The 19,910-nt window shown below is 43.5% G+C and overlaps 4 protein-coding genes across 6 annotated transcripts; 3 read left to right on the forward strand and 1 right to left on the reverse strand.

Moving 5' to 3' along the window:
* Positions 1–755: 755 nt before the first annotated feature.
* On the forward strand, positions 756–4,220 carry acot8 (acyl-CoA thioesterase 8). The gene is made up of 6 exons (XM_056437346.1): positions 756–910; positions 1,737–1,873; positions 2,059–2,284; positions 2,551–2,708; positions 3,133–3,324; positions 3,938–4,220. The coding sequence occupies exons 1-6, from the start codon at positions 756–758 to the stop codon at positions 4,054–4,056; spliced, it is 987 nt and encodes a 328-aa protein (XP_056293321.1). The 3' UTR covers positions 4,057–4,220.
* A 2,729-nt stretch (positions 4,221–6,949) lies between these two features.
* ift52 (intraflagellar transport 52 homolog (Chlamydomonas)) lies at positions 6,950–10,921 on the forward strand. Of its 2 annotated transcripts, none has more exons than XM_056437800.1 (14): positions 6,950–7,086; positions 7,374–7,542; positions 7,640–7,727; positions 7,840–7,969; positions 8,072–8,147; positions 8,328–8,399; positions 8,503–8,629; positions 8,733–8,816; positions 8,944–9,012; positions 9,096–9,250; positions 9,345–9,432; positions 9,947–10,055; positions 10,326–10,471; positions 10,542–10,921. In XM_056437800.1, exons 2-14 carry the CDS (start codon positions 7,424–7,426, stop codon positions 10,575–10,577), a joined length of 1,299 nt encoding a protein of 432 aa, XP_056293775.1. In that variant the 5' UTR covers positions 6,950–7,086; positions 7,374–7,423; the 3' UTR covers positions 10,578–10,921. The 2 variants fall into 2 exon arrangements, with proteins under 2 accessions (XP_056293775.1, XP_056293776.1); XM_056437801.1 differs by having other exon boundaries at positions 7,395–7,542.
* A 98-nt stretch (positions 10,922–11,019) lies between these two features.
* Positions 11,020–11,793, reverse strand: si:ch73-303b9.1 (uncharacterized). Its single transcript, XM_056437802.1, has one exon. It carries the CDS (start codon positions 11,496–11,498, stop codon positions 11,028–11,030), a length of 471 nt encoding a protein of 156 aa, XP_056293777.1. The 5' UTR covers positions 11,499–11,793; the 3' UTR covers positions 11,020–11,027.
* A 345-nt stretch (positions 11,794–12,138) lies between these two features.
* Positions 12,139–19,882, forward strand: mybl2b (v-myb avian myeloblastosis viral oncogene homolog-like 2b). 2 transcript variants are annotated; one of them, XM_056437798.1, is made up of 15 exons: positions 12,139–12,739; positions 13,172–13,268; positions 13,396–13,467; positions 13,602–13,694; positions 13,789–14,009; positions 14,097–14,229; positions 15,245–15,304; positions 15,833–16,015; positions 16,325–16,597; positions 16,688–16,830; positions 17,316–17,415; positions 17,515–17,625; positions 18,423–18,539; positions 18,628–18,759; positions 18,853–19,882. In XM_056437798.1, exons 1-15 carry the CDS (start codon positions 12,720–12,722, stop codon positions 18,979–18,981), a joined length of 1,884 nt encoding a protein of 627 aa, XP_056293773.1. In that variant the 5' UTR covers positions 12,139–12,719; the 3' UTR covers positions 18,982–19,882. The 2 variants fall into 2 exon arrangements, with proteins under 2 accessions (XP_056293773.1, XP_056293774.1); XM_056437799.1 differs by lacking the exon at positions 15,245–15,304.
* Positions 19,883–19,910: the final 28 nt, after the last annotated feature.

Below are 19,910 nucleotides of genomic sequence, written 5' to 3' on the forward strand. Positions count from 1 at the left end.
ACGAAGGAAGAAATAATACAACTAATTAAAAACCTCAGTAAGTTAAAAATATTTTTTTACGAAATATATCTTCAAGAAGTACATGTTATCGTATAATTTATTATCATTCCTTCTGTCGAGTTCATTTCTCCCCCCTTACTTTTTGTTCCTGTCAAATTTGACTGGTCTATTTTAACTGCTCTGACATGAACACCAAAATACATTAATCATCACCAAATGTTATGCTGTAAACAATGTTTCAGACTTTTGGTTGACATGAATAACTGCTGTGAATATAAAAAAAATAGACACTGAAAATGTTTCGCTAAATTCAGTTCAGAGCTTCTCTGACAGAAAATCGCCTTATATTGTATTGTATTGTGTGTCAATTGAGTCAAAGCACAAAAGGCACAAATAAAAAAAGTGATATAGAGAAAAAGTGACATGATTTAGTTTGAACGGTGGTTTGAACGGTGGGTGTATACGCATGATAGCATACATGGGTTCCCATAACAAACACTTAATTTGTTGGTTTTACGTTTGAAATGTTTACAACTTCATTTATTTTATGATATTTTATATTATTTCGGATTGATTAAAGTTTTAAATCGGTCAGATTTGACCCGAACACGAAAGGAGGGTTCAATAATGCAAGTACAAGACATCACGGTCCACACTCCATACCAGATGGTGGCGGTAATGCACCTCAATGTGTTATTTGCCAACCGCCAATAAACTCCAAGGAGAAGAAGAAGAAGAAGAAGAAATAAACAAACATGGCGGAGAGGGAAGCAGGTGATAGCGACAAGACCACGAAATCACCTGAAGATGAGAACTCGGAGGCTAATGTATTGCTGCAGACCCAGGACCTTAAAAGCATCCTGGTCACCAGCGTTTTAAACTTGGAAGAGCTGGACGTCGACCTGTACAGGTAACGAGCTCGTCACTTTCCCGGTATGGCACCTAGCTACCGGTGAACTGAGCCGCCATCCGTGGAACCTCGGTCAAGCGTGGTGTTGCGGTACCGTAACACCTCGGTCAAGCGCGGTGGCTCGGATAGCCCAAAGGTTGCTGAGATTTACCTATATTGAATCAATAATTTGTCAAATTTCATTGTCAAAAACAATTATTTTGTACATGATATGAAATCGAATTATACTAAAATTTGAAGTTACATTACTGTGCTGTTATTAACGGAAAAAGATTTCAATGAATCTAAGGAAAGTTTAATATAACCTTTTTATCATACCTATGCATATATGGGATCATCATATTTATATTTTAATAATAACAAGGGAGTTGTCTGACTTCAGATTTTACATGATTATCTTTAACTTGTTATATTAATTTACAAATTAAATATAGGGCTATCCAAGCGCCCCTACCGTAACACCACGAATAGACAAGCATTACATTTCAAGCTCCTGCTGGATTTACCGAGGTTCCGCAGGCCGCGGCCAACTGGACCGCCGTTATATGGCGACAGTTCCGAATTCATTCTGAAGTACCATGACTCGCCTGACGCTACATGAAGAAAATACCGTTCACGTCACTAAGGATATGTTTAAAAAAGATCAAATATGTCTGATTTAATAATACTTAGGTTCTCGAAAATGAATCAAATATGCATGCCTGTATGAGCTAATGATCTACATTTGGGCACAAACTTGTGGCTCACATTGATCCCTCTCATCGTCGAACCCACACCTAGTGAGACTGCAGTGCCTCGGTTTAAATCGCTTCTTTATTCCCCCCAGAGGGACGCACCACTGGGTGCCCCGCAGTCAGCGTTTGTTTGGAGGTCAAATAGTGGGTCAGGCCCTCGTAGCCGCCGCCAAATCTGTCGGCGACAACCTCTTTGCCCATTCTCTCCACTGCTACTTTGTACGAGCAGGTAAGACGGGGCGTCGTTTTTTGAAAGGGGCCGGCGTCCGAGTTGATGCAAGGGATCTCGTGATTGATTGAATGACGATAAGCTGCAGGAGGCTTGTGTTGTGCCATAATCAATGCAATGATTGATTTGAAAGGCTGGCCACGATCAGTTTCTCCACAGCTGTTTTTTTTCTTCTTCCCCTCCAGGGGATCCGACGGTTCCAGTGCTGTACCAGGTGGAACGCACGAGAGACGGCCGCAGTTTCGCCGTGCGCTCCGTGAAGGCCATCCAGCATGGGCAGCCTATCCTGACGTGCCAGGCCTCCTTCCACATGCTGCAGCAGAGTCCCGTGCAGCACCAGTTCACCATGCCGTCGGTCCCGCAGCCGGAAGACCTCCTCACGGTGGAGGAGCTCATTCATCTCTATCTCAGGTGAAGACGGGTTCCGGAATGTCTGGGTTCCGACATTTCCATGTTCCAGAATGTCTGTGTTATGGAATTTCCGGGTTCCCATTTCCAGAATGTCAGGGTCCCAGAATTATCGTGTTACGGAATATCCGCATTCCAGAATTTCTGTGGGTTTTTTTCCCGGAATGACCGTGTTCCGGAATGTCTAAGATTTGGAGCAGCTCCACCTTACTTAAGCTCATTTTTCTCATTTGAGATTTTAAACCGTGTTTCCTTCCGTTGCTCCACAGTAAACCAGACCTGGCAGAGGCGTCGAAGCAAGGCCTGAACAAATTGCTGGCCAACGAGGTCCCCATCGAGTTTAAGCCCGTCAACCCGCCGTCCTTCTACGGACGCACTGCGAGCGAGCCGAAGAAGCTGTTCTGGGTGCGAGCGCGGGGACACATCGGTAAATTCTGGATGGAATTAGCGTTGCGTTAGAATAGCGCTCACGCTACACTGGTTGACGAAAAAAATTAGTCGCACGATTCCTTGACATTGTCTTCGAGTTGCCTCTTGTTAAAATGTGCTATTTTTGGGGGGTTGTTGAATGACTGAAGCGGCCACAACAGGATACAGCTTTTTTTTTTCAAAAGATGACATATACTCGGCATACAGAAATAGAGGCCCCGTCTTGTTTTTGGCTCGCCTCTTTCTTTAACTACAAATCCAAAGACTCTAATGTTTTCAGAGTCTCCTTGTCGCCACAGGTTGTCCACGATAACTGCAGGTTCGGTTTGCGGAAAAATTTACGCTGGGCAATACTTTGTAATTTATAATACTGCCTAACCAGTGTTTGTTCCTGCTTTTTTTGTGTGTGTGTAATTCTGCAGGTGAGGGCAACATGAAGCTGCACTGCTGCGTCGCCGCTTATGTGTCCGACTTTGCATTTCTGGACACGGCGCTGCTGCCCTATCCCGACTACAGGGCCCACTTCTCGGCCTCCCTGGACCACGCCATGTGGTTCCACAACACTTTCCGCACAGATGAGTGGATGCTGTATGAGTGCGAGAGCCCTTGGGCAGGTCAGTGTGGTCGTCCGCTTCCCGATCTGCTCGATTTTGTTCGTCTGTGGAGATCACCACACGATGTTTAAAAACCTTCATCACCTGCTGCTTTGTTTGTTTTTTATATTTTTTACAAATGTTTTTATTTCAATAATCTCGAGAATCTGCTGTTTCTGGGGGAGCAGCGTGTCCGCCCAATAAGCCCCGTTAAGCGGTATGAGTGAATTATTACTCCTTAATGGAGAAACCAGTTTGCCGTCTTGAGTGCAAAAAAGGACAAATATAATTTTTGGATCATTCTAGTTATATACATTTTATTAATGGTGCAGTTAGATTTCTGCTTGACCAGTCGGTTAATTTAGGTGCATGCCGTATGGCTTTTTGACATTTTGGTTTTGAAAGGCTGAACGCCAACAAATATGGTTAGAAGCAGACTATTTCGTGACATAATAAAAAACACATTGAGAATTTTGGAAATCATTTCAGCTTTCTTTTTTTCAAAGAATTTTGAATTTTTTACTGAGGATGGAGACGAGGTGTGCGTGTTTGAGAGTGGGGAAGAGAGTTCCCTAAAGTTGATAATAATAAATGTGCTTCAATTCCAGCATGTGGTTTGTGTTTTGTCCACCAGGGGGCAGCAGAGGGCTGGTTCAGGGCCGGCTGTGGAGAAGAGACGGGGTGCTGGCTGCCTCGTGTTCCCAGGAGGGGGTCCTTAGAGTGAAGCCAATCACGAGGTCCAGCAAACTTTAATCTTTAAACTTTCATGAGATTTCTTTTTTCACTCTAATAATATAAAAATATTTGTAAAACAAATGTTTAAAATGTTTAATATATAACAAATGCTTATTTTATTAGGAACTTGCTCCAATGTAATTGTTATACTATCAATAAAGACTGAAAAGATTTTTAATGAATAGGTGCTTGTCATTTGATAGAAGAGACGTGTTTACAAGTTTTGCATCTGTCATCCATGCGCGTATGTGAAATTAAACGACTTCATGATCAAATTATACTGTAACGACTTAGCTGTAGCTTCTGAAGTGCCGTAGTTTTGACGGTTCCAACATTTTGTTCTTTTTAATGACCTGAAAGTTCTACAAAGTCGAAACTTGGATGACATTTTCTTCCCTCTTGCATGTAAATATCTGACTGTTAAGAAGAATAAAGCAAGTGGAATGTAGAGAGGACAGCGAAGGGAAGAAACGGCCTCATCCACCAGTATTGAGAGGGAACTAAACTTTAATTATTGTGGAGGAGACCAATCAAGGATATGTACAACCTTAAATCTCCAATAATACCTTGAAATATGCTCACTGAATACATTTGAAGATTTGAAGTGCACAATGCACAAAATGTGAGCCAGGAACCTTTGGACTGAATTGTACAGTATTTTGCTCGTGAGGTGCCTGTAGGTTTTACCTCACGCAGCTACAGATGAAATGAGGATGTTGCAAATATAATTATCATCCAAACTATTATAGAGGATCATTGAATCTGTTTTGACTCTTTGGGTATAGAGTATCTCTTGTTTTTCATAAAGTAACATGCGATCCATCATTGAACATTTTGATATTTTGATATATGCGACTGTCAAACGTATGTCATATTGGTATATAATAACACACATTCTAAGAAAACACCATAATGTCATGAATATGAGCACATATTTTAAAAACATTATTATGATCTCCCTCCAGGAGATAGTGTCTCCTCTTTCTTGTTGATCAAGGAAAACACTGATATTATGGTACATCTACCACAATAAGGGGTGTGTTACCTAATGAGACAATTATTCCCTAAACAATTATATTGTTTAGCAAATAAGTCAGAATAATATGTACCTCTACATAATTAATGTACAGGACTGTCTCAGAAAATTAGAATATTGTGATAAAGTTCTTTATTTTCTGTAATGCAATTAAAAAAACAAAAATGTCATGCATTCTGGATTCATTACAAATCAACTGAAATATTGCAAGCCTTTTATTCTTTTAATATTGCTGATTATGGCTTGCAGCTTAAGAAAACTCTAAAATCCTATCTCATAAAATTTGAATATTTCCTCAGACCAAGTTAAAAAAAAGATTTATAACAGCAAAACAAAATCAAACATTTGAAAATGTCCATTAATGCACTCAGTACTTGGTTGGGAATCCTTTTGCACGGATTACTGCATCAATGCGGCGTGGCATGGAGGCAATCAGCCTGTGGCATTGCTGAGGGTTTATGGATGCCCAGGATGCTTCAATAGCGGCCTTTAGCTCATTTGCATTGTTGGGTCTGGTGTCTTTCAGCTTCTTCTTCATAATACCCCACAAATTCTCTATGGGGTTCAGGTCAGGGAATTGGCAGGCCAATCGAGGACAGTAATGCCATGGTCAGTACACCAGTTACTGGTGGTTTTGGCACTGTGGGCAGGTGCCAGATCATGCTGGAAAATGAAATCCTCATCTCCATAGAGCTTTTCAGCAGACGGAAGCATGTAGTGCTCTCAAATCTCTTGGTACACAGCTGCATTTACTCTGGACTTGATGAAACACAGTGGACCAACACCAGCAGCTGACATGGCTCCCCAAACCATCACTGACTGTGGGAACTTCACACTGGATTTCAAGCAACTTGGATTTTGCGCCTCTCCAGCCTTTCTCCAGACTCTGGCGCTTTGACTTCCAAATGAAATACAACACTTGCTTTCGTCTGAAAAGAGGACTTTGGACCACTCTGCAACTGTCCAGTGCTTCTTTTCCATAGCCCAAGTCAGACGCTTCTTCCGTTGTCTTGAGTTCAGAAGTGGCTTGACCATGGGAATACGGCTATTGTAGCCCATTTGCCGGACACGTCTGTGAACAGTGGCTTTTGATACCTGGACTCCAGCTTCAGTCCACTGTCTTTGAAGCTCCCCCAAATTCTGGAAGCGACTCTTCTTCACAATGCTGTTAAGGCTGCGGTCATCACTCTTGGTTGTGCAGCATTTCCTGCCACATTTCCCCCTTCCAACAGACTTTTTGTGGATGTGCTTTGAAACTGCACTCTGTGAACAGCTTGCTCTTTGAGAAACTTCTTTTTGTGTCTTACCCTCCTGATGGAGGGTGTCAATGATGGTCCTCTGGACAGCAGTCAGATCAGCAGTCTTCCCCATACTTGTGATTTAGTTTACTGAACCAAGCTGAGTGTTTTTCAAGGCTCAGGAAACCCTTGCAGGTGTTTCGAGTTAATTAGACGATTCAAGTGATTTGTTTAATACCCTACTAGTATACTTTTTCATGATATTCTAATATTTAGAGATAGGATATTTGAGTTTTCTTAAGCTGTAAGCCATAATCAGCAATATTAAAAGAATAAAAGGCTTGCAATATTTCAGTTGATTTGTAATGAATCCAGAATGCATGACATTTTTGTTTTTTTAATTGCATTACAGAAAATAAAGAACTTTATCACAATATTCTAATTTTCTGAGACAGTCCTGTATATATGGTGGAATCGCCCTTTTCGTCCAGTTAAAATAACCGAACGTTAACGAATCGATTTCGAATCGTATTCGCAACAATGTATCATCTTCCGGGAACCTCTTACTTCTTGGTTGTTATGCGGTTAGCGCCCTTGGTTACCACTTTCCTCCCGGCATGCATCACTGCCAGCCGAGCTTGCGTTAAACTAGCTAACTTTAGAAACGCCAACCCTTTAATACGAAATAGCGGCGTCGCGGGTGGAAATACATGTCCGAGGTGGACAACAAGTGGGCAGAAATAAAAGATACACGTTGAAAGCAAACGTCGAATGGTAAGGCCGCCCAGCATTCATTTAAAATGTCGATCGTAACGTAGCACGGTACGGACTAGCTGTTGCTATAAAATGCTGTCAACAGTAGTTCTGCTAGGGAGCGTCATAGGACGCTTACCGTCAACTCCCGTTAGCGTTTGCACAACTCGTGTACGTTAATAATAGCCATGTGTTGCTTATAAGCGGGCGAACGCTATTCATAGCTATCTTAAAACAATAATAACGGACTTTCGTACTTGGGGGGGGGCTAATTTAATTTAATCAGTAACGTGACGTCACAACACTAGGTGTACGGATGCGATTGACAGCCGGCGTCGGTGAGTGGATTCAGTAAAGGATGGAGAAGGAAGCGCTGAACGTGGTCGTCTTCAACGTGTCGAAGAAAGAGCTGTTCACCACGAACAATGGCTACAAATCTGTCCAGAAAAGACTGAGAGCTCAATGGAAAATCCAAAGGTAAACACAGAAACTATCGCTGCAGTCTAGGCTGCTGTGGGTCACAGTTTGCCACAGTTAATGCTCTCTATCTCCCCCCCCCCTCCCAATCCTATAGTATGAAGGAAGAGCTGTCTCTGGAGAAGCTGAAGGGTGTCAAATTGTGGATAACCGCAGGACCGCGGGAGAAGTTCACAGCTTCAGAGGTGATGTATTGTGAAGAACAACCAGAGCACGTTTTGTTTATTTCCACAGAACAGCACTTGCGGTACGCAGACGAGCATGTTTTCACCGTACTGTTGTCCCTTTTCATTTCAGCTGGAGGTGCTGAAGCTGTACCTGGATGGGGGAGGAAACGTCCTGGTCATGCTCGGTGAAGGGGGAGAAATGAAGTACAACACCAACATCAACTTCCTCCTGGAGGAGTTTGGCGTGGTGGTCAACAATGGTGCGTGTTTAATTTTGTATTTTTTTTTTTAAAATGACAGAGGTCTACTTCTCTCACAGTTGAACTGAATTCTGCGGGTCTCGCTTCCTTTCACCGCCGCAGACGCTGTTGTGAGGAATGTGTATTACAAATACTTCCATCCGAAAGAGGCGCTGGTGTCCAACGGTGTGTTGAACAGGTTCGTTGTCAGAGCGTGTGTTTTTCTCACACGAACGGCCATTTGTTACGCCATATTCCGGACTATTTGGAGCCTGTTTGTATCATAATTCAGTTGTGATAACTGTACTGATATTAAACAGAACAGACTGTAAGCTGTTGCACGTCAAATTCACAATCTTCTCGCCTTTTCTTTGTTTAGAGAGATTAGTCGGGCTGCTGGCAAAGTGGTCACAGGCGTCATCGAAGAGGAAAATGTTGGAAACAATGCACAGTAAATAATTGACTTCCATATTCCAATTTTCTACATTCGGCGCTGCCTCGAGTGACTTGGAGGCTTTTGAACTGAAACGCCTTCCTGTCTTTTATTTGCGTAGGGCTCTCACGTTTGTGTACCCGTACGGAGCCACACTGAGCGTGATGAAGCCGGCTGTGGCCATTCTTTCAACTGGCTCCGTCTGCTTCCCCCTCAACAGGCCGGTCCTGGCATTCCACGAAGGAAAGGTCAGAAGCACACTGTAGTTTTCATACTTATTCCCTGACAATGTAACACACATAAATGCACATTTGTGAGATGATGTTCAAAGATGTCTTGTGTCCTGTGAAGGAGGGTGGCAAACTGGTCGTGTTGGGCTCCTGCCACATGTTCAGTGACCAATACATAGACAAAGAGGAGAACAGTAAAATCCTGGTGAGTCCAGTTGGAATTTATTATTATTTGTTTTGGTCAACTCACACATCAGAAGTATCAGTATCAGTATTCTGCGCTCCTGTGGAATTTGTCAGTATTCAGTCTCTACTTTTGTCTTCTGTTCCAGGATGTTGTGCTCCAGTGGCTCATGGCTGATAATATCCAGCTGAATCAGATTGACGCAGAAGACCCCGACGTGAGGAGGGATACTCGGCAGGAGAACGCCGTCGCTCACGTCGTCTTGTAGTTAAACAATCCTGTCTTGTGCGCGTCCTCTAGATCACAGATTACACCATGCTGCCAGACATAGGGTGCTTGGCGGAACAGCTCAGAGTGTGCTTACAAGTGGGCGACGAAAACCCCAGGGACTTCACCTCGCTGTTTGACATGTCCTTGTTCAATTTGTCAACCGACGCCTTACCCCAAGTCATCAGGTGAGAACGCAAGATGAACAACTGGGAAGGCTCTGCTTGAGTCACTGTATTTTTTTTCCTTCTTTGATAGAAAACCTACTAATATTTTCTGCAGTGCCTACAAGCAGCTTCATGTCAAAGACGAGCCACTTCAGCTGATAGCGCCACATTTTGAGACGCCGCTGCCTCAGCTCCAACCCGCTGTGAGTTTGTCCTGCATTCACATCCCAGACAGTATTTTCCATACATGTAATTTAATTTATAGAGCAGGGGTCTCCAACTTTTTAGACTTGTTCACCCCATCTGAGCTAATTGAACAAAATGAAAGTGGCTGAGAACTACTCGTAGCACCAATCAAGTCATCAATGAAAAAAACCCATTACTTATGAATATAGTATGTATTTTGCCTTTTATTGGACCGTCTTTTTGATCTGGTTATTTTCAAATCCGCCGTGTGCTTTCTAGTCGGCTAACATCACAGATTTAACTCAATTTTGCAGCAACATTTTGACTCAAGTTCACACAAGTGATCAAATGTATGTACACATTAGTAGCTTGGTCGCTACTTGTCGGAGACCCCCGTTTGAGTAATGCTGCGGTCACACCAAAGGCGTTGTGAATATTCGCAACGCTGCTTGTGTGAACGCAGCATAAAGGCCACAGACATTTTGCATTAAGGCCCCCATGTTATGAAGTGGCTGTCGTTGTTTCCTTTAGGTCTTTCCACCTGCCTTGAGCGAGTTGCCTCCTCCCATGCTGGACCTGTTCGACCTAGATGAAGCATTCTCCTCGGAGAAAGTGCGCCTGGCACAGCTCACCAATAAATGTAAGTTCAGTACTTTATCAAGTCAAATTATTCACTGGTTAGGTTAAAGAGCTCACTTGGATTTTTTTAATGGGGTGGTTTGAGGTAGGCTACTTATCCATAGTCGGTGGACTACCTTGGGCAATTGGCACGCCCCCAGTTTGGAAAACATACAATACAGTCTTGAGAAGTACCCAAGACAACCCCATTAAAAAAAATAATTAAACAAGCGATTTAGGTAGTGCCATGTCATTAACTTACTCAATTTCACTGTTAAAAAAAAAAAAAAAGGTACGGACGATGATCTTGAATTCTACGTGAGGAAATGTGGGGAGATCTTGGGGGTGACTCCAAAGTTGGATAAAGAGCAGAGGGATGCCAAGCACATCTTGGAACACATTTTCTTCCAGGTTGTAGAGTTCAAGAAACTCAATCAGGTGAGAACCTAAAGACTCTTTAAAGACAGTTTGCAGCAGTGGCCCGATCTAAAAGTTCTCTCTTTTGCAGGAGCCCGACACTGAGGAACCGTTCACGCCATTGTGATGGGACTCAAGAAACTTATAAAGACATTGATCTCTCCTGCGGTCATTCTGTAACATGACCAACCAGATGTGTTGCCTTTGGAGAAGGTACAAGATCACATAAACTGGGTACTGTTGGGTTCTAGCAATTATAGGTTATACACACACTTCTTGTATTTCGCAGAGGGAAAAAGTACAATACACATGCAAATAAAGTTAATATTTAAATCTTTAATTTTTAAAAAAAGGCACAGCGCTTTGCATGAATCCTCACACATTGCTGTAAAAAAAAATGGAATTTAAGATTTTACAAAATGATGCAACCAAAACCCACAAACATTTAAAGCCTTATTATTTTTCCAAGTCCACTTTGATTACTTTTTGGTGGATGCAGACACAATCATGACGTCTTCCTTCCAAAGCTCTGAATCTCCTCCTTCCCAAGTGTGCGTTTAGAACATCCTTGGCCTCGTCAGGGAGAGACTTCAGCTTGTGTGGACTGGAGTTTTGGACTCCATGTTGCCTCCAGAGCGCTGGACTCCAGGCAGGGTTTCGGGCTGTTCTCCGATTTAATCAGAGACACGTCCCAAGACATTTGAGAGGCGGTCATGTCGCCATTCAACCGGTCAAAACCGGCAGATTTCATCTGCTTTCCCAGGAGCACGTGAGGAGTGGACGACTTTCCCTGCAAAGGCACGGCCAAGTGACAGGCGGCGGCCTCCTGGTTGTTCAACTTGTGCAAGGAGAACGTCAGAGAGGGAGAATTGGGGTCCGACGACAGGCAGAGGGAAGTCAGGAGGGACAGCCGGGCATCGGAGTCGTCCGCCACGGTGTCGTCGCTTGACCCTCGTGACTGCTCCAGCAACAGAGCAGGCGGCAAACTCTGGTCCCCAAAAAACTTCCTGTCGAGCTCCGACGGAGACGAACAGTCAAAGCTTTTCATATCTAGGAGGAGAAATGTTAGATCCCACTCAAAATCCCATTGTCGGATTGGACACCAATTAATATATCCATCTCGAGTATTAGAATAGTAGTTTTCTTACCTTTAATAACAAAAGCCTTCTCCATTGTTTCCTTGAGCCAGCGAATGCCAATTGATCTGCAGCTGGGTTTTAACCTGTTGAAGCTGCTCGTTAATTGACCCAGCTGGCGGCAAGGCATGTCATCAGTCCAGAGGAAGGTGGGGTAGCATACACTCCATCACAATCATTTTCTGTATTTTTTATGTAGTAAACATGTAAATAAAATATTATTTGAATTGTGTTTATTTGTTTGTTTTTTCAACAACAACAAAATGTTTTGAAAAGTGTGACTTTTTTCCTGAGCACTCTCTGCATTGATTATTGTTTAATTTAATTGTTGGAAATGCCCAAAACACATACACAAAAGTGCTTCTTTTTTTAGTGTCAGAGGTGCTGAACCATTGAAACAAGAAAGAGAGAAGCAGCTACGTTTAGGAAATTGGAAATATTTAGTGTTTTTGATTAGTAATAGACTTAACATGTTTAGTCATTTGATTGACTAGATAGTCTGGGCTCTAATTAAACACATATAGACATTTGTAAAGATTTTTTTTGTGAATAATTAAATAATATTACAAATAACTTTTTTGGTCGCTAAAAATTATTTTCCAACATTTTTATAAAATAGTTGTAACGTGGTTTCTACGTGACAGCGCACAGCATTTGATTTGTCCCTAAATTGAAACAGTACATGCAGAAGTAATATTAAAACATAACCCTTCTCATGAGTCAAAACACTCTATTTAAATGTGTTTGTAACACACACTTCAGTCGAGATTGTGTATTCTTTTTTTTCTTCTTTTTTTGTGTGAAGCTGTCACTGGATGTCTCCTCTCTGGCCGCCCGACGCGACGCGCACGTCCGACGCGCATCTACGTCACCATCCGGTTTTTCGACGGTGGAGAAGGGCGCGAGATTGAAATCCAGGAGCGCGGACAACCCCGGGCGCTCCGCTCCAGCTGGCTAGTTGCTGCAACTTTAGCGTTCAACACATCGGCGCGGTTCCTCCATCGCTGGCTGCCCATTGCGAAGACAACAAGCACGCGGAATACATCGACACTTTACCAAAAACCCACGCACATGACGTGCAACGGCTGCAGGACTAATCACCGCCTGAACGTAAACAACAGAAACAGAGGGAAATGTCTTGGTGGCCGCGCGGGTGAGCGGCTAACAATTATTTTTCCGTAGCGGAAGCAGAACTCGTTTTTAGCTTTACTGTGTTAATGGCATTCAGTTGGCTTTGGAGAAAATAAATCCAGTAAACAACGCGTTTAGATACCTAATATCTACTTGTGAGTACTTCACGGACCCTTGTCAGTGCCGCCCTTTTTCCCACCCAAAGTTCTGCAATTAAAAAAAAAAGTACAGTATTTTAATTTAACGGCAACCAGTGTGTAAATCACTGCAAATGGTTCATCTGCTCAATACCGTAACGACCATCTAGTGTTGCCACACGGCACTTTACGCGGATCAGTTCGCCGCCGAGTCCCGCGGTTAGAAATAAAACTTGACAATTGGGGTCATCCTCGCCAGAGACACACACACACACACAGCGCGTAAAAGTGCGGGTCCCTCTTTCTGTCTCCCTCAGTGAGGACGGAGAGGAAGCCATGCATCACGACACTGATTCCGATGTGGCAGAGCAGAAGGACGGTGGGAAAGTGAAGGTGAAATGGACACAAGAGGAGGTGAGTGTCTCGACGCGTCCCCCACCAATTTGCATGTTGTCCCCACCCCCCGGTGGGGGGTCAATGTAAATAAAAGGCTGTGTAGAACAGGGGTACATAAACGTACTTTGTTTGTTCGTGTCAACAGGATGACAAGCTCAAGGCGCTGGTTCACAAACTGGGATCAAATGATTGGAAATATATTGCCACCTACATACCAGTGAGATTAATGCTCCTATTACTTATGTTTGCCTTGAGGTTTCCTCTGCTATTTTTATGTGTTTTAATAAATATATAGATACTGTATGTGTTTAAAAAAATAAATCTCATTCATGCTTGTTTTATCATGCTCAGAGTCACTCTGAGCACCAGTGTCAGCACCGTTGGTTTAAGGTCTTGGATCCAGAATTGGTCAAAGGCCCGTGGACCAAAGAAGAGGACGACAAGGTGAGTGACTCGCTAGTGCACGCCATTAAAAGAAACATGATTATTTATTTTTTAACCACACGATAACTTCTCACACACACTTTCACCCCCCAAGGTGATCGAGCTTGTCAATCTCTACGGCAACAAGCAGTGGGCGATGGTAGCCAAACACCTGAAGGGCAGACTGGGGAAGCAGTGTCGGGAGCGCTGGCACAACCATCTCAATCCCAACGTGAAGAAGTCCTCGTGGACGGCGGAGGAGGACCTCATCATCTTCAAGGCACACTGTCTGCTGGGAAACCGTTGGGCCGAGATGGCCAAGTTGTTACCTGGACGGTGAGCTATGTGCTCAGAGGAGGAGTTTTGGATTCAAGCCCCCCTCCCCCATTTCGTAGGTCTTTATGTCGTGATATTTGTTCACAGGACCGATAATGCCGTGAAGAACCACTGGAATTCCACCATCAAGCGCAAATTAGAGATGGGCTTCTTTGCCGGGGAGGTCTTCAGTCCAAATGAACTCGAAGAGCTGTTGGATCGTGTAAATAAAGATGTGCAGGTGGGCTATATATACCCCCCTCCCCCATCCATGGTCACGATGTCCTCCTCTTAGATGGATGTAGGAGCATTTTGAAAATCTCTATATATATATATATATTTTTTTAGAGATGCACCAATCAGGTTTTTGGCGCCGATCACTGAAATCAGTATCTGCCGATCACCGATAATACCGATCACTGAAATCAGTATCTGCCGATCCAATAATACCGATCACGGTGTCGATTGAAGCATTCTATTTATTGTGTAGCATTATTGCCTAGGACTATGAGGAAATACATATGTAAAGCAACTCAAACATTAAAGAAATTACCGATTTCTTTAAACATTTAGGACTTTTACTTTGAAAAATGTCCTAATTGATACATTAAAATTGTTTGATTGCTATTGTAGGGGATTTCAGATATGTATGGAACACATCTGCATTATTCATTTCCTGGAACTCTTGGGGAAATCTATATACAGGACTATTCTTAACATACAAAAGTCTGACTTATTTTTATAAACTCTTCCTTGGTACAGTAAACATGTTTTAATGTTAGCATAATTTAAGCTAAATCTCAGAAACGATCTATAAAGATACAAAATCAGTTCATTGTTTACTTTTATATGTTCGTGTATGATTTGTCGACATCTTATTTTGAAAAACGGATGTCGTTTCACGTGGTTCTTTCCGCTAACTTTGCAAAACCGGATGTTGTCACTTAAATCCTTCCGCTAACTATCAAAACCCTCGCGCGCTCCTGATCGAATGCGTTTACCGTGAACATCAGTCTATAGGGGCACAGACATGTGAGTGTCGGCTGAGTTGACCCAGTGATTCAACTCTGGGGACAGGGACGCCGCTCGGTGCGTGAGGATCCCCTCGTGGACCTCTCACTCTGATAGTTCTCGCAGATGTTACGTCATCTGATCGGCCGTTTTGAGAACGCCGATCATTACCGATAATGGGAATATCGGCCGATATGGATCGGCGCCGATCAGATCGGTGCATCCCTAATATTTTTGCTACACAGATGACCAGTTGCTCCCAAGATGACGCAGAAAAGGATCCAGAGCAGACAGCGCTTCCTTCGGTGAGCAACCAGTCGCACCAAACTGTAAAATATCCAGATTTAAAACGCACGACGTATGCTGCGTTCACACCAAAAAGGGAAGCAAATGTTCGTGTAGCGCTACTCACGTGAGTTTACTCACCGGACTATTTGTGGTCATTTGCATAATTTGTGCTGGAGGCGGCAGAGAGGAGGAGGAGTGGCGATTTATCTCCATGGAATAAGTTATCAGTTCCGCCATTCACCATGGAAGACATAACCTGCTTTGTATGTTGTGGAAATTCCACAAATGTCCGAACATCAAACGAACACCTCGTGTTTGGGTTCGTAATAGTTTTAGAATTTCACGAATCTGCATTCATTCGCTTCTTTGCATTGATTTGTATAGAATTACTCGCGAGAAACATTTAGTTTGCCGTGATCGCAGCAGCAATCTACATCAATGGTTGGAAAGAATCCCTGCATCAAAGGACCATTGTCGCGTTTTTTGTTGTTGTTGTTATTGTTGGGTGTTTCCATGTTGATCGTTTCCCCAACTCCCGGTTGCAGGAAACGCCCACCTCCATCATGGTGAAAGCCGAGCCCGCCGAGGTTGCGTCGTCGCCAAAGGACGGCTCAAGTCCCAAGTCCGACGTGGGAGAAATGAACAGTACCAGCTGGGTGGTGGACAGCTCTGGCTTTCTCTCCCCCACTGGCCCGGTGCTGAAGGAAGTCCTGGACATGGTGGACGGGGTGAGTGGCACCAACAAACAAACACATCGCACAGCATCTAAAGCAAACATGCGTCCGATAGACAACGCTTCCATCTAGGTTGCTTCATTGCGCCTGCTTTTTTCTACCAAATGACAAATGGTGCTTTTATATATAAACTTCAGTTATATACGGATAAGAAAAGAATGAGTTGTGCTGTTTTAATTTATATATTGTTTATTGTCCCTTTTTTTTTTTTTTTTTTTTTTGAAAAAAAAGCAAAGCTGCTAAAATATTTTATAGTGACTAAATGTCCAACTCGCTCGTAAAATGCTTCTAATCTCTAATCAGGACTTGGATGTCTGGTGCAACCTAGCGGCCTTTGACCTGCCGGAGGACAGTCCGAGCCCGGAGCGCCACCGGTTTCGCCTGGAGGGCAGCGCCCTGCAGGAGCTGAGCAAAGGCAGCAAGGGCGAACTCATCCCCATCTCCTCCGGAGGGGTCACGCCGCCCTCCATACTGACCCGCCGCAGCCGGAGGCGCATCGCCTTGTCCCCCGACGCCGACAACTCCATGACTCCCAAGAGCACTCCTGTCAAACTCTTGCCCTTTTCTCCATCTCAGGTAAGTTCGTAAATCTTTTTGTTGTTGTTGTTGCTCTGCTCATAATTTTTGCGTGTGATGGTACGTTCACTTACCGCGTGTTGTGTCTAGTTCCTCAACATGTGGACCAAGCAGGACACTCACGACCTGGAGAACCCGTCCCTCACATCCACGCCGGTGTGCAGCCAGAAAGCCATTCTTTCGACACCGCTGCAGCGAGACAAGACCCCCCTCACCCAGAAGGAAAACTCTGCGTGAGTGGTCCCTCTAACCAGTAATGGGTTGTTCCATTTCAGACCCAGTTTTGGGTCGGTAAAATTCACTGGATTCATCATAACCTTTTAACTGGTTCTGAACTGGCTTTTGAAAGAAAAGAAGAAAAAAACACTGCCGCTTTCGACACAATCAACACAAGATCAAAATTCCTCAAACTGGATTTAAGCTTTGATGATGACAAATCTCTGCTCAAAGAGCAATTAAAAACATAATAACAGTTATGGGATTCTCATTTTTAGCCAATTTGTGAAAAAAAACTGGTGCAGCACAAAGATAGTTTGTGAGGGAAAACATATCACTCAGTATGTTGCTTGTGACGCACATTAAATGCGTCAAATACATTTGGATATGAACATTTTAGAAATCCAGCTGCTTATTGTGGTGACAGGTTGGGAACATGAATGTGGCTGCTGGATTTTAATTTGAGTCTCTTGTGTTCCCATTTTTGTGCATCTTCTTGTAGATTTGTCACACCCAACCACAAGTCCGACCTCAGTTCGACCCCGCGAACTCCGACGCCTTTCAAAAACGCCATGGAGAAGTTCGGACCTCTGCAGCCGCTGGTGAGTATCTGCGATCGTCAGTGGAAAGGGATGGGTTCGCTCTCGTAGTTTGATCAACTCCAGATTAAACTTTCTTTTGGTCTGCTTTTGTTATTTTAGCCTCAGACTCCGAACCTTGAAAACGACATAAACGAGGTCATCATGAGAGACTCTGGGATTGGCATGATCGGCACGCGCTCGACTCCGCCTGAACAAAGGCGCAAAACGATGGTAACGGAGTCAACTCAAATACCTGTTTGAGTCCTTGAACCAACTGTTCATGGTATACCATAATATGTAATGTATATTGGTGCTAGATCAAAGAGAGAGCCAAGTTAACACTGTTGGCTGTCGGCACTAGGGCAGTTTGCTGTTCGCATCGTTAGCTGGTAGGCGCCATGCGGAGGCAATCTCCTTCCTCTTCCATTTGTTCTGAATTCTGTATATATCTCCTTTTAATGAGATTAAAGAATTTTCCGATTCAAAAGAACTATTCGCCACTTAACAGATTGAAGCTTTGAAAAGTTGTCACGGTGACCTTTCTATTGGAACTTGGATGGACATCATCAATAAGGGAGACACCGTCAATGCTGTGTATTTTGTGCGTGCTGCAACGATGGGGGGGGGGGGGGGGAACCTCCCAAACAATGTCCCTGTTTAAAAAAAAGACTTGCCACAAGGATATTAATACCAATAGAAAGTATTGTTGTTCATGTTCACTTATCTTAAATATATTTTAAAGCAGGATCAGCCAGGATCGATTGAAAGGATTGGCCATTCGATCCCCGGCTCCACGAGTCCAAGTCTATGTGTCCTTGGGAAAGACACCTACCGCCATTTGTCCCGCATGACAACTAGTCCTCATGGGCAGGTGGCACCTTGCATCAGTGTATGAATAATGACGTTGTGTTAAAGCGCTTTTAGAGGGTGGACGACTAGAAGAGTACAGTCCATTTACCATTCCTCGTTGTCTTTCTTTATTCTTGAAGCTATGAACTCAGAGTTGTATTGTTTGTTTTTATCTCCAGCATCGGCCTCCTATGAAGAAAGTGCGGAAGTCACTGGCCCTGGACGCCGTGGCCTGCCATGTGGCGCCCACATCAAAACGCAAATCCATCATGACTGAATCCAAACACACAATTAAGGTTCAAAAAAAAGTCACAACGTATTATTAGCCAGTTCGTCGATTTGCCGCATCCTAACTTGTCTTGTCCGCCATTTCCCCGACCACAGGATGAGCCGGTGCTCGTGTCACTTAACTCCTCGTCGTTTTGCAGTAAGCAACACGACAATATTTTGGATCAGGGCTTTCTGTTGGGACCCAGCGACAGTGCCATATTTACCAGCTTGATTCCTCCAGTTCTGGTAACTCCCACTAGTATTTTTTTTTACAAATGTCCTCATCAATGGAAAAGTATTTTAATGTATAGTGACGCTTTTTTCTCTCCCCCCCTTCAGATGTCGAAAGAATGGGAGACGGTTGTTTGCGGACAGACTAAAGACCAGCTTATAATGACGGAAAAGGCGAGACGCTACCTTCGCTCATTAAAGTCCCACGCCCCCAGCCGGGCGCTTATCCTGTCCTGAGGCGCGTCTCGTCTTTCCACCAACAAGTCACACGTGCGGAACCTAATGTTGCCGTTTGTCCCCTGTGGCGTTTTTGCCGTGCAGTGGAGGAAAATCGGCGTGTCATTTGTAGGTTTAGTACAGTTCTCGCGAGCAATCACAACACTTGACAATATGTAGCCCCGTGAATAATTTCAGGGGCGATTTTAGCTTCAGTCTCACTCCAATGGCCTCGTGCAAGGCTTGAAATTGCATTTCGTTGTACTGTCCCTTAACAAACAAAAGACTAAGAGCAATGAATGTAGAATTTAAAAAAAATATTAAATCACGGCCGTACACTTTATCACTGAAAAGACATGGTTTTACATTGCGTAATGTGTCTGTAATTTAACTGTTTTTTAAAGTTGTGAAAAGTACAAAGACTCAGGTCGCACCTCCATATCGAAAGTTCAGTTGTATGACTTGAATGTGGAGTAAATTCAGACAGCTTGATTACTCAAGCATTTAGAGACGAGGGGGGGTTGGATTCATGTTGAAAATGTAAAGTGAACATTATCTTGTTTTAAAAGTATGCAGCATGTGTCTAGATTCAGAATATACATCTCAATATCCAAATTATAAATGAGGTCCTTAGGATGTAAATTGGGTGTCTGCTGTAAATTTGAAGGTGACCACAGCTCGCATCTGCTGTCGGTCAAGGAGACCTACTGCTGATTGAGGTCAAACCGAGTGATGAATACACTTGGGGTAAAGTTGCTGCAGCATCCGTGTGGTTGCAATGTAATGGGGGCGTGGATGCTGTACTGCCGCCAATTTTCAGAATATGATGTCATTTGGCACTGTTTGTAAATATTAAGAGTTGTGTTTTTACTTTATCGTCCCGCATTTTGTTAAAAATATAATAAAAACATAATATGTCCAATACAAACTTTCCTCTTGATTATTCTGCT

This window comes from Pseudoliparis swirei, chromosome 18 (genome assembly GCF_029220125.1).
Source record: "Pseudoliparis swirei isolate HS2019 ecotype Mariana Trench chromosome 18, NWPU_hadal_v1, whole genome shotgun sequence".
In the NCBI taxonomy this organism is placed as follows: Eukaryota; Metazoa; Chordata; class Actinopteri; order Perciformes; family Liparidae; genus Pseudoliparis; species Pseudoliparis swirei.

Excerpts from the sequence above, each read along its gene's own strand:
- acot8 (XM_056437346.1), top strand. The coding sequence starts at position 756 with ATGGCGGAGAGGGAAGCAGGTGATAGCGACAAGACCACGAAATCACCT. Across the intron at positions 911-1,736 it reads CTGGACGTCGACCTGTACAG|AGGGACGCACCACTGGGTGC; the intron begins GTAACGAGCTCG and ends TATTCCCCCCAG. Across the intron at positions 1,874-2,058 it reads CTGCTACTTTGTACGAGCAG|GGGATCCGACGGTTCCAGTG; the intron begins GTAAGACGGGGC and ends CTTCCCCTCCAG.
- si:ch73-303b9.1 (XM_056437802.1), bottom strand. The coding sequence starts at position 11,498 with ATGAAAAGCTTTGACTGTTCGTCTCCGTCGGAGCTCGACAGGAAGTTT.
- mybl2b (XM_056437798.1), top strand. The coding sequence starts at position 12,720 with ATGTCTTGGTGGCCGCGCGG. Across the intron at positions 14,230-15,244 it reads GTGTAAATAAAGATGTGCAG|ATGACCAGTTGCTCCCAAGA; the intron begins GTGGGCTATATA and ends TTTGCTACACAG. Across the intron at positions 18,540-18,627 it reads AATCCAAACACACAATTAAG|GATGAGCCGGTGCTCGTGTC; the intron begins GTTCAAAAAAAA and ends CCCCGACCACAG.
- ift52 (XM_056437800.1), top strand. The coding sequence starts at position 7,424 with ATGGAGAAGGAAGCGCTGAACGTGGTCGTCTTCAACGTGTCGAAGAAA. Across the intron at positions 8,148-8,327 it reads TCCAACGGTGTGTTGAACAG|AGAGATTAGTCGGGCTGCTG; the intron begins GTTCGTTGTCAG and ends TTCTTTGTTTAG. Across the intron at positions 9,433-9,946 it reads TGCCTCAGCTCCAACCCGCT|GTCTTTCCACCTGCCTTGAG; the intron begins GTGAGTTTGTCC and ends TGTTTCCTTTAG.